The following is a 17,438-nucleotide window of genomic DNA, read 5'->3' as shown; positions in this document are numbered from 1 at the left end:
CTAAAGCGACAAAAAGCAACATTCCTGTCAATATTACCATAACTGCCATGATAGTTTGTTCAATTCCTGTTAGTTTGATACCATTTTACCATAGATAATAAACTGTGTTCTCTTGAAGGTGCTGTGTGTCCTTTAATGAAAACTGTTTCCCGTCATCTCAAACAAATCAACAGAGACAGTCGTGGTGTATCAGGTAAATGACCAAGCTAATATGGATATCTGTATTAATTAGCTGCTAATGATTGCTGGATGTAATTATAGTCTGACTGAAGCTGGCTTTAAAATTGAAAGGTTAGGACAGAATGCAATCCCCAAGCACCAAAAGCTGCTGCTGCTACCAGGAAGGTGGCAGCATCCCAGAACATGTTTTTCCCCAAAAATATTGGTTCAAGTTCGGCAGCCACACTAATTTCCATGTTTTTTTCCAATCATCCTGCATTCTTATACATTCAAATGTTAAAAGAACTAGCAAATTCATTTTTCAAGTTTTAAAGTCATCTACCAAGTGAATTTTGCATGAATAGTTCTTATAAAATAAATATTGAAAGTTTTTCTGACTTCAAATTCTACTTTTCAAAATATCTTGTCAGTCTATATTCTAGAAATGCTAATATGCTTGTATTCAAGTATGCTAAAAATTATTTTTTACTTACAGTATTTAAATTCCATTATAATTGTATTGTATTGTGTTCTATTTTACAGGGTTTGATCTGGCAGAAAGCTTTTCTTTAAGGCAAACATCTTGTGGTGGGGAAAAGATCTGCTTTAAACTGGGAAGTGCACCTCTCATTAGAGATACAAGGTAAGATACTACTTTCATGCTTAGGTTTTAAAAGATAGAGCTCAAACTCAATGCTACTAATTAACTGAATCACTGAACATGCATCCAAAGAATGCCATAGAAAGCAGTATAGCTGTTTTTAGGCTTTTTTCATTTTTTTTTCTGTGGGAAGCATTTTGATTTTGGTGTGCTATTCTTCTGGAATCTGGGAGTACATAGGTAGTAAGTTAATTGTGAATAGCACTTTCTCAAATCATGATTCTAATACTGAAAATTCCACTGTTAATGCATTAATATTTATAAAACAAAGGAAACATATAACTTTCATGGTATGACAGGAAGTATTATACTAATGTCCTCAGTGAAGTCTGTCCTCTCTCTCACTACTGCTGTCAAGATTAAAAAGAGAGTATCACCATTTCCTTGAATGCTATTTTTTTTAAATTTTCCTGGTATTCACATTTTGCCTTTGAGCAGCAACAGAACAGTGGGCACTCGGTGTAGAGGAGAAAGTAGGCAAAATCCTATTCTGGCACAGGGTGGGATGAAAAGCAGAGACTGCACGAAAAATCAAAAGGACAGTGAAAGAGAGCAGGGCACAATTGGATTGGATGGACTTCAGTTTGCACAGGGACAAGGAAATGTCAAGAAGCAGTTAGGAATGTAGTTTCAAGTTCCCTGAGCTCAGTGGAGAGAGAGGATCATCTCAGAGCTTCTTGGTTGAGATGTGCTCTGAGTCATGGGACTGTGGTTTCTGTACAGCGTGTTCCTGCCATGACGAGGGAAGCAACTGTATTCCCATGTCTTCAGGTTGGGTATTTTCTGTTGCAAGAGGTCTGGCTCCAGCTTGCCTAGTAAAAAAACACACCTGGCCCTTGGACTTCCCCTTTGCTTGGATCCTGGGCATAGCATAGAGGGATTGTGAGTAGCATGAGGCCAGGGGGAAGGAGGAAGAGGAGAGTTGGAGGCAACCAGACACAAAACAAATGATCTTTGTGGGAGGAGTGTGACTACAGAAAGAATTCATCTAGCAATTTAGAATGTTTAGGTTCTCTAAGGTTTTCTGATATATTAGATACTGTAAGTGCAAATTTTTGTGCTTGGGTAATACTGCAAAATTAAACTAATCACTTTCTCTTTTTTAAAATACATTGGATGCTATGGAAGGAAAATTTACTGGACAAAATTACTTGAGACAGAGTCCTCTTCTTTTATTAGGACCTTTCCAGCATTATCCAGATTGTCTTTGGAAGAGTAACAGGATAGGTACCACCCATAAATGTCTTTACTAAAAATATTTTGAGAGATTTTTAGTAAGAAAACTTTATTTAAAAAAAAAAATTAATTTTTCCTTTTTTTACAAGGCTTTTTATCCAATTTATGGGAATTTGAGGGAAACATGAAACTACAGAAAGGTAGAAAATTTGAAGCAATAACAAAAAATGTGGAGCAATTTTCCTTTAGGAATAAGAAGTTAAGTAGTGCTAAGAAATGCATCTTGTGAGCTGACTTTATTTTGAAACAGTGAGAAAATTAGTGCCAAAAATGGAAAAGAAAGGAGATAGAAATTGCAAAAGGGTTAATTATTCAAAATTCATATTACTCTGAGGTAAAATTCTTGATCCAAAGTATTGATTTCTAAGAATTTCTGAGTGGTTTCAGAAGTGGTCTGAGAGGTCATGTTGAAGTTAAAAAACATAAAGCTTTTTTCTTAGCTTTATTTAGTAGGCCTGAATATACGAGTGTCTTTTTTTTCTACTTCTTTTGAAAAAAATTTATTAATGAAGGCAATGAAAATGGGGAATTCACACCATGGATGATAGCTGTGACCTAGCAAAGCCCTAAATATCAGCTATTGCAAGGAAAGTCATAATGGTTATTTTGTTTGGCTGTTTTTTTTTTTTTGTACTATATATTTTTTTCCTATATTTTATGTCATCAGCTTTTTGAAAGGAGAGAAAAAATGGCTATCTGGATTTTCCCCATTTCCAGTGTAACTTGGGCATGGGCTAAAGAATTTCAGTTTTGAGTAAACCTGGGAGGGAGGTGGCTTGGCGTTCATGGTCTCTTGGTTCTCATATTCCTCACTGTCCCTGTTATTTTATTCTGTGTATTCTCATTAAAGAGGTAAAACAAAAGAGAAAATCTTTCTAGTTTTCCCTAGAAATATGCATCTCTGATGGATGAAAAATTTAGCTGGATGAAGCAACTGAGATGATGATTAATAAAATGCATATCAGTGCTAATATATGAATAAAATTAGGCATAAAAATGAATATAGTTAGGCAGAAAATTAATACTGTGTTATTGATGATAATGAGGTACAAGATAAGATTTTCAGTCAGCTTGCTGTGCAAGTAAGTAGTACCTCATACATATATCTTCCTGAACAATGAAAGGGTTAAAAGTATTTTCAATAACATGTAAGCACTGCAGAATTTCTAAAATTAAATCCTTGTTATTCATGGCAATAATCTTGCTCATCCTTTATTAACCTTTCTTCACACAAATGCATGTCATTAAAAGATGAATTCTGTTCTTAATTATTTTAGTTTGCTGAATATAAAATGTCTTTCTGATATTGAGAGAATACTTCGGGCAAAAAGTTTTTAAACATTTTGTTTTAAGTGTGTTGGTTTTTAAACTCTTCTGAAGTTTTAGGATTTTTTTAAAATAAGGGCAGATGGCAGTGAGGAGCACGAAGTCGGGTTTTGGGTTTTTACATGGTAGGGTTACAATAAAGGATAGTCAGAAACTTGGGTATCTGTCATCATAACCTTATAATTTACTATCTCGGTTACCCATGTACAAGATCTTTTAATTAATTATTTTTATTTAAACCTACTTCTCTTACATTATGTCGGGTTGCATGGTTCCAGACTCCTTGTGTTATTAGATGGCTTTAGGGATCATTCTGCCTCAGAAAATATTTCAGTAGACGTGGTGTGCAGTAAGCAGCAGAACAGTGTTTGTTATCCATCCTGCAGGAAATTGAGAGTATCTGATTAAGCTGACTAGCAAGTATCAAGTAACTCAGCACATCTCCTCTTGCATTTCATTCATTCAGTTGTAGTGTGGGTAATAGAAAGCTATGCTGTGCCATTTTTCTTCTCTGATGCCATTTTGGTTTTTTTCAATGGACCTGGAGTAGTGTTTCACCTATTTATATGTTGTAAATAATTTACAATGCACTGTCAGCTTGGGAAATTGATTATGTTTATTTATGTTGGACTTCAGCTGTAGGTCTTTCTCTCTTTTTGTGATGCAGTTCTGTATATATTTTGTCTTGTGATAGCAGATGGATAGCTCTTATGCTTTGTGTAAATGACTGTAATATATTAATGTAATGCCAGTAATACTTTTCTTATTAAAACTTTGAATTGCTTATTGAAGTTCTCAGTGAACTTTAACAGGACTTATTCCTGAGGAAAGCAGTGTAACAGAGCTTTTGAGTCATAAACTTGTAGCAAAGTACTGTTAGGCAGACAGTCTAATTATATAGTCATAATCACACCACAGAATCATAGAATAATACTAACTATATAAAGGTTTAGTTTTATCTCAACAAATACCTTATAGAGTCATATTTCTTCTCCAGACTTCAACATGTACTGCCCATGTAGTGTATCCCAGTGTGGCACAGAGTTTGCTGATAAAGGAGAACAGGGCTCTGTGCTGGTAGCATTCCTTTAGAACTGCCAGCAGTACACAGTATTTCTGGACATGAAACCTTTTAGGCTAATCTTTGTTCTTCGGTTGGCTTAAACAGCTCTATGATAAATAATTTCACTGTCTTTCTCCAGAGATGCATCAGACATCAGTTGCTCCTCTTTCACACTTTTCTGGGGTGCTGGTGGGCCTTTTTTTTCCTCTTCTGAAAGCACCAATAAAGGAGATAATGAGCTGGTTTCGGCTGAGTTTCAGAATGTTTTTGAAATGGATGTTCATGATTAGCAAATCTTCATGGCACAGTCACAGCTTTCTTATTTTGTAGTTTGTTTGGCTTGACAAACCATATTAATTTACTGAGGAGATTATCATAGCTGGCTGTTAAATGATCTGAGTTACAGCAGTTGGGATTACTCTCACAACTCTTTTAGGAATTCTTCCCCTTTCTTTGTAAGATACTACAAAGGAGCTTGGATTTTGACTGTATTTGGACTACGAGCTCCACCAGCAAAGTTGTTACTCACTGCTGCCAGAAGAGCTGTGGCTTGGGCCATATTTCAGAGAAAGTGTTTCACCTCCTTGGGATGTCTAGTTACTGGAGGAAGAAATACTGTTCCCACTTGCCTCAGTAAATTCCAGGCAGGAGGATTCTTTCTGCTAAGAACAGAAATTGGTGATGAATAATATTTATGTGGGGTTTTCTGATTGTTTCTAGTGCTAGCCTTTTTAATTGAAAAAAAAAATGTGGAGGGAATTCCATTTTCCTAGAGCACAGCTGGCATCAGGTGAGGAGGTTTCTGTGCTCACTCTTAAAAGGCTTTCACAGCCAGCAATTTGCTTTCCCAAAGCCACATATCTCTATGTGATTTTGCAACCATTTTCTCTGATGTCTGTTCTCTGCTTGTATCTGCTGAGACCACTCTCTTCACCAAACTAAAAAATATTGGCTTCCTTTCATAAACTTCAGCTCTCCATGAAGATCCTCTTGGGCATGACTTTTTATTATTTTCGTACATAGCATTTGTTTTGAACATCAGAGTTTGCCTCAACAGTCTTCTTGAAAAACATTGTAAGACGCATTTTAGGAAGTTTTAGACATTTTTCTTATAAATGGTACAGAATAGATACACGTGATAATCACTGATTTCCAAAACAATTCATTGAAGACTTTTAAAGTGTGAATGAGAATGGCAATGAGGTGTTATCCCAGTTTTGAGACAGGAGCTACAATTATTCAAACCAGCTTTTGTGCTCACACAAAATCCTGCTAACCTTTGATCTATTAAAATATTAGATGGCTATCCAAGAAAACACCTCTCCTTTACTATATCACACATTTATTTGAGGTCATTTGAGCAGTTGGAGCCAACAATGCTAAGACTGAAATGTCTGGTATTTTAGTTGCAGGGTATTTTCAAGAAAAAGGTCTTGCCTTTGGAATTTGCTTCCTGAGTGTGGGAGCCTGAATGTAGTACAATTTCTGATTTTTCTTCAGGTCTTTTAAAGTAGTGGATCAGAAACTGCAGTGATTCAAACTTTCTTTTATCCTGACATAATATATTTTGTGTTTATTTCCAGAAACTTCAACACTTACTCTATTTCAGAAATTAAAAAGAAGGAAAATACAGTGATTATTGTTGAAAGAACAAATTGGTGTTGTACCCACCTTGTAAATACCAATTATTTAATTTCACAGCTAAGGAGAAAAATGGGGCTTCTTACCATGTAAAATGACAGACCAATGCTTCTTTTAAAGAATAATCACCTGTCAATTTCTTTCTGCATTTGGGGGCTTGTTTCTGCCTGAAAATGTACAAGAAATATGGCAATTTTTATAAAATTCAACATTCAGGATTGTTTGGATTTTGATGTCCATATTAGTTTGAATCATGCTAGAATATAACATGTAATTTACTATGCAGAAAGAATTGGGAAACAAAGGCAAAGACAGAGGTGGCAGAGGGGAAGAGTACATTTAAAAATGTATAGCACTGACATTAAAAGCACACTGTGAGGGAACAGAGAGTTAGAAAATCTTTTTAAATCAAGCTACTGACTGTAACAAATTAGAATTCTTTGATCTGTAGTGTGTTCCCCTGAGAGTGGAGCACTTAGTGGAGCAGTGTCATACCAACTGAACTGGTAAAACACTGTTGGATGAAGCAGTGTTCATCCTTTTATTTCCTAGTGATGATGTTCTTGCTGTAAAGCACTTGCAAATAAAGGGAAGAGGCTTTTGTGAGGTGCGTGCTTTAAGGGCACTCCTCCACAGCGAGAGTGGGCAGGAGGCAAGCAGTGTTTGTGTGGAATCCCATGTGCCTCATGGCAGGCCATAAACAAATCCAAATAAACAAAGCCAGAAATATTATTTGGAAGAGAATAAAATTAGGAGCTTGCTTTCACAGCACCCATCTCCATCTCTCAGCCTCATCTCACTTCCTCCACATCAGCATCAGCCTCTCTGTTCAGCGAGGCTGGCGGCTGATCCCCGTGGCTGTGCCATCTGAGCAGTGACAGTGGGGAAGGAGCAAGATAGGCTGCCCCCAACACCAGCAGCACTGCCTTTAGATAAAATAAACCCTGAAACTCTACCTTGAGCTTTTCATGGTTTAACCTGCTCTGGGGAAAAGAATCCCAGTGTTCCGATTGAAACAACGGCATCTGCAATTCCACTTTTGCTATGTATTCCTGTAGGGAATTCCTTTCTATTTTCATCTGAAATGGATGCCAAAACTATGGTTCAGTTTTCTAAAACATAGATTTTCATAGATACTGCAATTGCAAGACAAAGTTGTTGTGTTATTTGATTTCTAGATTCAGCAGGAGAAATTCACCTAGATGCTTCTCAATGACTCTTGTTCAAAAACTTGGACACAAATTCTGAAGAAGGTTGTTCAATTTACCACTGCATTAACTGAAGGAGCCTTAAGTGATTCCAGAGTGTGGGGAACTTTCAGAAAAATTTACATGCCTCTTGCTCCCTGCCAAACATGCTGATTTTTAAAATCTTTGCAGTGTTTTCTTGGTTTGTCTTGGCCACCTTTTTTGAAGAAAAATCTATCAAAAACGAGTACAAGGAGGATTCAGATCTAAGTCTTTAATAAGGTCTGCGTTTGATAGTCTTAGAACAAAAACATGGTTGCAAAACCAGTACAGATGAAGTTTTCTGGAAAACCAGAATAGCTGTGGGTATCTGCAGCCGTGCTATAAGCAACCACACAGAATTCAATGATCCGTACTGGGCATAATGCACGCAGCTGAGGATGCACTGTAGCCCCATTATGTTGTATATAGAGACTGAATGATCATTTATCAGTTTTGCTGATTGAGCTGAGAGGATCCAAGTGCCTTTATAAAATGCATATAATTTTTCTTGCTGAAGCAATGGTGCCACATGCTTCAAAAGTAATTTATCAGCAGATGAAGGAAAAAAACCAAAACAACAAACATCCCTGTAATAAATCAGATCTTTCTTTTTCTGGCTTTTGTGATTTAACACTGTGTAATCTAGTTTGCTTTAGCTATGCTGTCAGGCATTTCTCCTCTTAACTAAAGTTGCACCTAGAAAAATATGTTTTTGCTGCTATATCTGTGTTTATACTGGGGCTTTTTGTTTAAACATGTCATACAGATATCATACCCTTCCCCCACCTTTCCTCTGAGTTTTTAGGTTTTATATCTAAAAATAGTTCATGGTCTGTCTCACAGTGAAACTGCCTGGTGTTTTTTTCATTACTCTGATTTTCATTTATTTTCATTTTGTTCTGAAAGATTTTGACCTTGAGCATTTCTATGTGGTTAGCTCTTTGCAGTTTTTATAATCATACTATGAAGTATTTTTTTTTTTGTTTATGGAGATAAATTGACAAAGTTTTTAAAATACTTCTTGGATTTTGAATGGACAGTACAGTCCATGTTCTGGGTTTTTCACTTAGAGGTGTGGGTATCAATTTGAGTTCAGTCCTAAGTGTTGAGAGTTTGCTGATTGCAGTCTTGCCTGTCTCAAGTAAATATTTGTCATGCTGCAAACGCATTTCAAAACTTGGAATGATTTAATAAACTTCAACTTGAGAAACAATCTGTAATCTATAGGAACAAGATGTACAGTTATTGGTATATTAACAGAACCACATGCAAGAGATCATGTTATTTTTGGATTTAGTCAGTGTGACTAGTTCCAGTATCTCAAAATTCTATTAAAAAAAAAAAAATCCTAAAAATACTCTGGGATTGGGCATGACAATTTAGGCTTTGAATAACTTATTGATTATTATTCCTAATATGGCATTGTGCTTCTAATTTTCATAGGAAAATTCATGTACTTTTTATTTTAGGGATTAGACTACTAATTATTGATACACTTTTTATTAAAAATGTTAATGCTCTTCAATTTCAATTCAATTTCCCTCTTTTACTCCGTTTTCTTTGTGAACTCTGCTGAGACTTCTGCTTAGATTAGATGTTAGGAATTTTTTTTTCACTGAAAGTTTTGTAAAGCATTGAAACAGTCTGCCCAGGGATGTGGTGAAGTCCCTATCCCTGGAAGTGTACAAAGGCATATGGATATGGCACTTGTGAACATGGTTTATTGGTGGCGCTAGGTTGGACTTGATGATCTTGAAGGTCTTTTCTCAACAATTCTGTGAGTCTATGATTCTGTGAGAGTTTGGTAAGAAATTTCTGTGCTCATAATCTATGGTGAGCAGTACTGATTAACTCAAATACTTTTGAATGCATATCTCAAAAATGTCCATTGGTTAAGGCACGTGAGGTTTGCTTTGGACCACTCCTGAGAAGTAACAACACAAATAACATTATTGAGGGGCCATGACTCTACACCCCTTTTTTCCCTGTTCCTGGACCTGTCTCTTACACCAGCAGTTCAGAATGCTAGGTGACAGCCAGTTTAAATTAATCTATGAAATTAAACAAAAAGTATAGTAGTATTCACCAGGAGTGTATACGGTAACAAGAACTGATTGCCAAGGCTTGCAGGGAAGAAGTGCCATTCCAGCCCAATTCTTGCACTGAGGACCCTCTGTGGTGGATGCACTTTGAAGTGTAGCATGTTCAATTGCAGCATGAAATCATTGCTCATGCTCAGGATGGACATCTAGCAGTGACTTGTACAGAATTAGTAGATAATGCTCACTCATTTTATGGGTAAAAGTGGTATTTGGAAACAGGAGGATTTGGGATGTGAATCTTCTATTGCAGTAGTTTGTTTGACTTTTTAAAATATCTCCTGTGAGAATAAGTTGCTGAGAATTAGAATGTTTAGCATATGGCATTATATTCTAATATGAACTGTGAACAATATACGATAAGGACAGTAACTAATAAGATAATCGTATCGATAGAGGCATTGAAGAAAATGTATTACAAAAGGACTAAATATAAAATGTAAGTTCTAGCAATACTTGAGTAATGAGGCTGTATATGATGACTTGAATGTCTGAAAAGGAGATGCCATCAGATATCTGTTCAGTCAAAAAGGAGTATAAACTTTGAAATAATTTCTTTTTTTAATAGGCTATTTTTCTTTCCAGAGAACTTTTTTTAAATTTAGAAAGTGATAAATAATTGCATTACTGTTAGTATGTGGAGACAGATACGCTATGCTACCAGGAAATTACATAAGCTTAAGATTAGTTTATTGTGAAAGTGTTAGGAGGACTGAAAAAACACTTCATGATTCAAGATAGCTGATATGATTTCATGGAAAGGAAAGTCATGACTCATTAACCAATTGAAGTTCTTGAAAGATCAAAGACTTATAACATAGCCTTGCTTCTTTTTTTCTCCCTAAAAATAAGTTAGAAATACTCATATGAATTCATATTATGCCTAAGAATATATTTCTTACAACACCCTAACTTTTTTAATCACAATTAAGTTTAAGTGTCATCTCTTTAAAAAGCTTGTGCTGATTTTGTTCTACCACACGAGTGTTTACTCCTACCCATCTGGCTCTAGGTGATCCTGTGAGAGCAGGGGCCTTGGAACAGATGATCTCCAGAAGTTCCTCCCAACCTCAGCCATTCTGGGGTTCTGTGATTGTATTATAAACTATTCTGTAAATGGTTTCTTTCTCTTCCTTAGGAATGTAGTTTCCCATAATATTGGGTATATAATTTCATTGTCAATCATGTAAGTTATAGGGTAAGAGTGAATTCATCAAAATGCAGGTTTTCTAATGGGGTAATGAGGTAACCAAGTACTTCCTTTTTAAAACTTCCAAAATATTTTTTTTTATCTCATTGCATGCTTAAATGTTACAATTTTATTTAATGAAAAATATTGGTGATAATAGCTATATTTTCTTTACTGTTATAACTTTTTTTACTTTTTTGTCTACTAGTCTGATATATACACTACATAACATAGTGTTCTTAGAATTTTCATCAGCAGTACAGACTCTAATATCAGTCTTACTGTTGAAAGAGATGATAATTGCTCATTCTGTTTCTGTTATTTTGCATGAAAATTACATGGCTGATTTAACCTCAAGTTGCTGTAGTTGATGCATTGGTTTAATGCAAAGCTTTTCTGCTGTGGAGCAGTGAGCTTTCCTCACTGTTTTGAGGAAAGTTTATGAATTCCTACCATATCAAGCTTCTTTGCTTGGATATAAGGCACCTAGCCTAATTCCCCAGTCTGAGAAAGACTCCTGGTCATGTTCCGTATTCTTTCAAGTTTGATGTGAAGCTTAGAATTCACCTAAATAAAATGTTTCTTGATTTATCTGTATCACTGCTTGAGATATCCTCTCCACACCTCTGTCTTGAGTCAGATGCAAGGCCCAGCTCTCTTCATAAGCTTTGATTTTTGTTTCTCTCCTAGCACTTTAAAGGGAATACCTGGACACTCCCCAGCTGGATCTGACAGTAACAGGGTTAGCAAGTCACAGGTTTTTGGTCCATCCTGTTAAATATAGTTATGACTCAGCAGATATCAATGTGGGTATTTTTAAACTGCATTTATTTTTAACCCCGTTTAATCTGTAACTTACAAAAAATCTCATTATTAGAGAAATTGTGGGAGTTACAGGCTAAGCTGTACATACTCTTTGTTTTTTGGGGTTTTTTGTTTTGTTTTGTTTTTAAACTGGACAGTAATTGTACAGTCTAAGTCTTGAGAATTAATAAAAATAATTTCCAGTTTCTGAAAATGCTAATAAGTCTTCTGTTGTGGTTTTTGATCATTTCTTTTCCATACTTGTTCACTTAAAATTTGTGAATGTTCACAGTTTTTATATACTGTAAAAGAGCACCTTATTTATCTAATTATCCTTTTAAGTGTAAGCAGAACACCAGGCTTAAATATGCATAGACTAGTCATGCTGTGTGTAGGGGGTGTTAAAGCAAAAGCATGTTCTCTCTGTAGCTTCACTCTTGCAGCTGACAGCTACTTTTTCGGGTCTGACCCTGCTATCTGGTGTCATTAACCTTCTTTCTTACTCGGATCAGATCTCTTCTGTTGGTAACTCAATCTTCACTACTTACACCTTCTTTTTTGGGGAGATCAACTGGAACCAAGGCAGGTAGATAAACCCATTTGTAACAGAGTTGTAGGCTCTAGTGCCTTTGGTCTTGCCTGTGCCGTTCTTCTCCTGCACTCCTTAGCACAGCCTGCTTGCAACTTTAGCCAGGAATGAGTTTGTTTATTTATAGGCAGTCCTGCATGCTGAAGAGGAGGAGGCTAGTTATCCAGACAATTATTTGGGGTTAGCACAAAAAACACCTCTTAGTTTGGTGCAGCTGCACTCCAGACAGCAGTCCTGGCTCTCCCTTTCCACTGCCAGCCATGCTGTTAGCACTGTGAGTGCTCAGCATTTTCATAAGAGGGATGCTGGCCTGTGAGATGGTTTGCCCTTTACCATCAGCCAGGGTTGTCTAGGACTTGGCAGAATGAACCCGGGAAGGAAAGGGAGAGCCTATTCCAAGTGTAATCAGCAGTTCACTTCACTAGTACTTGTTCCATTGGTTCATTGTAAAAAGCTACCCGAAGTTTGGGATGGGGATGAGGGGAGACTAAACAGGAAGAAATTGAGTGTTCTATGGAAATAACGTTTTTAGGTTGGGTGGCATGATGTCATGCAGAAACACACAAGGTGCCTCCCAAAACTCCAGCGTGAGAAGTAAAAGGGTGTGAGTCTCTCAGCATGAAGCTCTGCTGAAGCTGAGTCACCCTCCTCTGTACCAAACTAAAGAGACCATTGTGCAATCAGTTAGTGTCTCTAGGTATCCGGACAAGTGGGTGCTTAGATTTCTTCCTCCTACAGGGAAGGTTATATGGATAGATAAGCTAAGTAATTCCTGATGTCATCCCCCTTTCCATAATATGATGTGCGTTTTATCTCAATCTTCATGGCCTCCAGTAGACAAATTGTAGTTTGAATTTTCTTTACTTTTCTAAACAACAGCAACCACTAAAATGTACAAATATTGAATACTGTACATTAGGTCTTGCTTCCTACAATAGGGTAGGAAGCATATAAAAACGCATGCAGAGCAATTTTCTCTGTCAGTTGCCTGCCATAGGTTACCATAATTTTTTTCATTAACATTATCAGAAGGTTTCTTGATCAGCTGAATAATTTCATTCCACTGTAGATAATCATATTTAGCATAAGAACTTAATATCTCATTGACTTCAGAGTCTGACGAGTAACAGACTACTCTAATAACTAGAACTGTTGTGTTTGTTCCATTTCTGGTAGCTAACTAGAAGGACCATGTGAGTTTGAAAACAGCTCCTAAAATGTCAAAATAAAAATAGGGCTGGATGTTGAAAGAAATATCCAGAGTTCCTCTTAAACTATTTAAGTTCTTGTCCTCTTCTCTTGATGGTTGCCATCCACAGTTTGATTTTAGGATATTTAGGACAGAAAAGTAACATTTTTGCATCTCTAAAGGCCAAAAATATTGATGCAAGTCTTGAATGAGCTGAAGACAATTTAAATCTCTGCCATTCTCTTAAGCACATCTTAGTTTTAAATTTTTAACAAATACTATCTTTGGAGACAGTCAGAAACCCACTGAAGAAAAGGACACATCATCACACTTCTCTAGATTCTGCCATAATCTCCAAAGAGGAAAATTTAGTTTGTTTTTTTGTGTGTTCCTTGTGAGGAATGTCAGACACTAAGGAAATTTTTCTATAGGGGCAATTGATTTACTGGTGTGGTTCTGAGTAAGGAAAAGCACTGAAGATTTCTGGGATGTTCATGCTGAACAATAAGACCAGGTTTTTATGAGTGCAGGGTGGTTTCAGTCCCTACAGTGAATCACAGAAGTAGAAACCTATTACAAAACTGGGGATGGGATGCACGTGTGTAAAGTTCTACATGTCAGTACTAAAGGGAAAGCAGAATGAGGTCTTCCTATATCTAGGAGGACCATAATTCTCAAGAGGAAATGATTTGACTTCAAAACAGATGATTTTCTCTTGGTTATTTTTATAGTTTCAGTGTAGATGGATGTTGCTGGGACTTATGCTGAACAGATATCTTGTTCAGAGTGTTTCTTTTGTTTAGATGACCAGAGAACAAATTGAGAGATGGGGAACAAAGAAAGACATGGGTCTCTAGTTTTTTCACACAGGGGAAAACATCTCCTCTCCACCCTGAATCATGGAATTGAACAACACTTTCTGATATCCCTCTGCCCCGTGCTGCTCAAACCAGCAAGTGTGTAACTTCATCAAAAGTGCTGAAAGCTGCCTTCCACAACATAAAACTCCAATATTCTTTGTTGACCTGAAATTTCTAAAAACTTCATCAAAATTCAGCAGAATTCTACTCAGGAAAAAGAGAAGAAAAATGTTGTATTTCCAATATCTGTTATTATATATTACTGCTTTTAATTGTCTTGTTCTTTTTACTGCTGATTTTTTTTTTCCAGAAAACTTAAAATACACAGAAAAAGGCTAAAATTGGAAAACAGACAGTTAGTCTGACATCTTTAAAATCAAAGGAAGACTGGCCTTTGACTTCTTTAGGGCCAGGAGTTCACCAATAATTCCTGTAAATAAGGATTCATAATAACGCTGGAAACCCTAGGGTAAAAGCACAGGCATAACGATTTTGGTATTTCTGTACCTCTTTAAAACCAATGTTTTTTCAAATGCCCTTTAAAATTTTGATATCAATACAATTGACTTTCACTCCAAAAAATTCCTGAACAATCTGTACATTAAGAGTCAGCTAATCTATACCTGTTCTGAAAATGAAAGCAGAGGCATGCCGAAGTATATGAAATATTAGGTAAATCCCTCTTCTCAATGTTAAAATAATCTGCAGCTTTGCTTTCAGCAGTACATTTCATGAGTGGGTCGAGCTCTCCCTAAGTAATTAATAACTCTTAAGCTGTCTGAATAGTTTCCCTTGAGTTGCATCATATAATGTGTCATATGAAAACAACTTGAGGCCTAATGTAACATGAAACTGTATAGTGCATCTTAAAGTGATTTGAGGAAGATGGATGGGAAGGAAATTATTTCTTATTCTGACAGAAAAGACAGCTGTTCTTAACTTTTATTTGAAAAGAATTTGAAATACATTTTCTAGGCAGGGTTTGGTAAATTCTTCTAGTTAGTTGATTCCTGTTCTCCTGTTATACCAATCGTTAGGTAAAAAACCTGAGAATCAAAAATATACCAATTTGTTGTAGAAATATTAATAATCACATTAATAATAATGTGGAGGCTTTTGTACTTGGTCCACCTGAGCTTTACTTTTTTATTCATAACAGATCTCAGTTTAAACCCTTTGCAAACATTAAAAAGTTAACACTTCAGTGTCTCAATCAATGAAGTATGAAATAAATCATTACCCAACACAGGAAAGTTTTTTAAACCAACTCCTTGAGCTCTGGTCACCAAATTATTGTAACATTGTCATGTTACAAGTGACATATACCAGGTAATGGTATATGTCAGCTGGAAAAGATATGTCTTGCCATAAACTCAAAACATCTCTCACTTCACTCTCAGGAAATGCAAGTTGGCTCATCTTTCTCTTCTTGGAAGATATACAGCAAGCTGGAGGCTTCATTGATACTTGTAAATACGGAAGTTTATCATATACTGTAGTGTATTCTCATTCGATATGGAACAATTGGAGTTCATAAGATTCAAAAATAGATGCTGCTTTTCCATTAGTGCTTTTTTTAAAAATAAAAACAAAAGGTAAATAAAGGATTGCCTTACTAAATTTGATATGGGTAACTCAATGCTGTATTACAAAGATAGAACTAAAACTGTTTATAGCACAGTGAATACACAGTTAATTCATTCATAATTACTTCTTTTAGTATGCTAGCACTAGGAGCTCCAGCTGGTATCTGCACTTCAGAACTTTTGAGGAAACAAATGAATAAATAAAATATTTTGCCAAAAATCATTCTATACTTAATCTTTATAAACAGTGGAAGGTATGAACAAATACAGTGGTAATGTTCACGCAATATTCCTATAACTGCTCTTCTGGTAATCTCATAATGTACAGTCATAGTATACAGATAGTATACAGGTGCTTTTAGGAAAAATTATGGCTACATTTGATGCAGTATAAAGGAGGAGAATGCAGCAAAAGCCTTTGCAATTCTGTGCATACATATGCTTTGATAGAGTGGCACACAGTTTTTGCAAGAACATGTGTGTTTGTTACCATTCTGGCTGTATCTGCCTCATGTTTCAACCAGTGAAACATTAAGAAAGACCTGAATGTATGGATTTGTAACATATCTATGTACAATCTAAAACCTTGTATTGTTGGGAATGTTCGTGCTGGCTATTGATGGTCTTCTCAATTTTACCAGCTGAGGCCTCTGTAATTTGCAGTACATCTCAGTCCAGCAGCCCAGGGTGGTGTAAATTCAAACCTCTGTATTCAGTTCATGTGCTTCAATTCCTGCTATTGTTTTCAGTAGTTTCCACCAAGGGTGTGCTTTGCTTTGAGAAAACAGTGCTCCATTCGTCAATTTGAATTTTTTATTATATACTACTGACAATATGGACAGAGGGAGAGAATCAAACTACTGAAATTCCACCTAAAGTATAATTTAATCAGACTCTGGGCGCCTGAGTCTGAGAATAATTCAGATTGCCCACTCTCAAGCACCACCCAAGCCCTAGTGGCACCTAAAATGAATAATTTTGGACAACTGATTTCCCCTGGCGTCTGGGCATAAATTCCAGGCATGCTTAGAAGCACCATGGCTTAAGCAGACAGGCATGTAACTCCCACCCAAGTTCCATTGTGACTCAAAGATGTGTGCAGAGATGCCAGAACATTGCCCCTGTCCCTAGAGTGCCTAAGCCATTGACTGTGCTTCAGTCACACATAGTAAGCTTGGACAGCATTGGATTCAACACAAACCACAGCAGACATGAGTGTTTGAGTGCAGAAGAGGAAGAGGGAGCCTTTTTAATAGACTTAAAAGTTTGAGCAGTTTTCTGGGAAGGATGTCTTGTTTGGTAAGGAAATTAAACAAAAATGGGAGAACTTAATTGTTGTCCCACTGAAAAGGATATTTGCTTTTCATGGAGACCTCAATTTTTTTGCTCCCAAGTCTGATGATGTAATTTTGTTCAGACAGTGTTGTCCAAAAAGGCATCTGGTTGAGAGATCAGATGTCAAGGATATCCTCATCTACTTGTCTGTGTTAATTTGTAAGTTCTTTTGTCTTGTCTTTACAGATAAATTTGCACACTTACCAGTTGCTACCCATATTTCTGTAACATTATAACTCGCTTAAAACCTGTCATCTCTCTTACTGCTTTTGGTGCAGACACCATGATTTACTACCCTAAGTTCATGTTCTCTGTTTGTACTGTGTGTACATCTGTAGACTTTGAGGTGAGCTTGGTGTAGGTTTCCTTCACCCTTTCTGTCTCTCCTTTTCTTATTGTTTTTATACTGTGCCATGTGGAAAGGTTAAATACTCTGTGTTGGAGTACTTTTTGGGTTGTGGATATTGGGTTT

The 17,438-nt window shown here is 36.4% G+C and overlaps 1 protein-coding gene across 5 annotated transcripts in view; it reads left to right on the top strand.

Annotated features, from left to right (window-relative positions):
• The window catches only part of COL19A1 (collagen type XIX alpha 1 chain), a 183,827-nt gene that overhangs the window by 10,539 nt on the left and 155,850 nt on the right, over positions 1 to 17,438 (top strand). For all 5 annotated transcript variants that reach the window (XM_071445227.1, XM_071445202.1, XM_071445210.1 and 2 more), the window contains exons 3-4: positions 119 to 193; positions 703 to 802. In XM_071445227.1, coding sequence (XP_071301328.1) covers positions 119 to 193; positions 703 to 802 — 175 coding nt within the window. The remainder of the gene's footprint in view (positions 1 to 118; positions 194 to 702; positions 803 to 17,438) is intronic.

Source organism: Agelaius tricolor, unplaced genomic scaffold (genome assembly GCF_023055355.1).
Source record: "Agelaius tricolor isolate 1412-34295 unplaced genomic scaffold, bAgeTri1.0.p SCAF_1, whole genome shotgun sequence".
Lineage (NCBI taxonomy): Eukaryota > Metazoa > Chordata > Aves > Passeriformes > Icteridae > Agelaius > Agelaius tricolor.
Note: the sequence above shows the minus strand (reverse complement) of the source record. Positions and strands in the feature narration are given on the sequence as shown.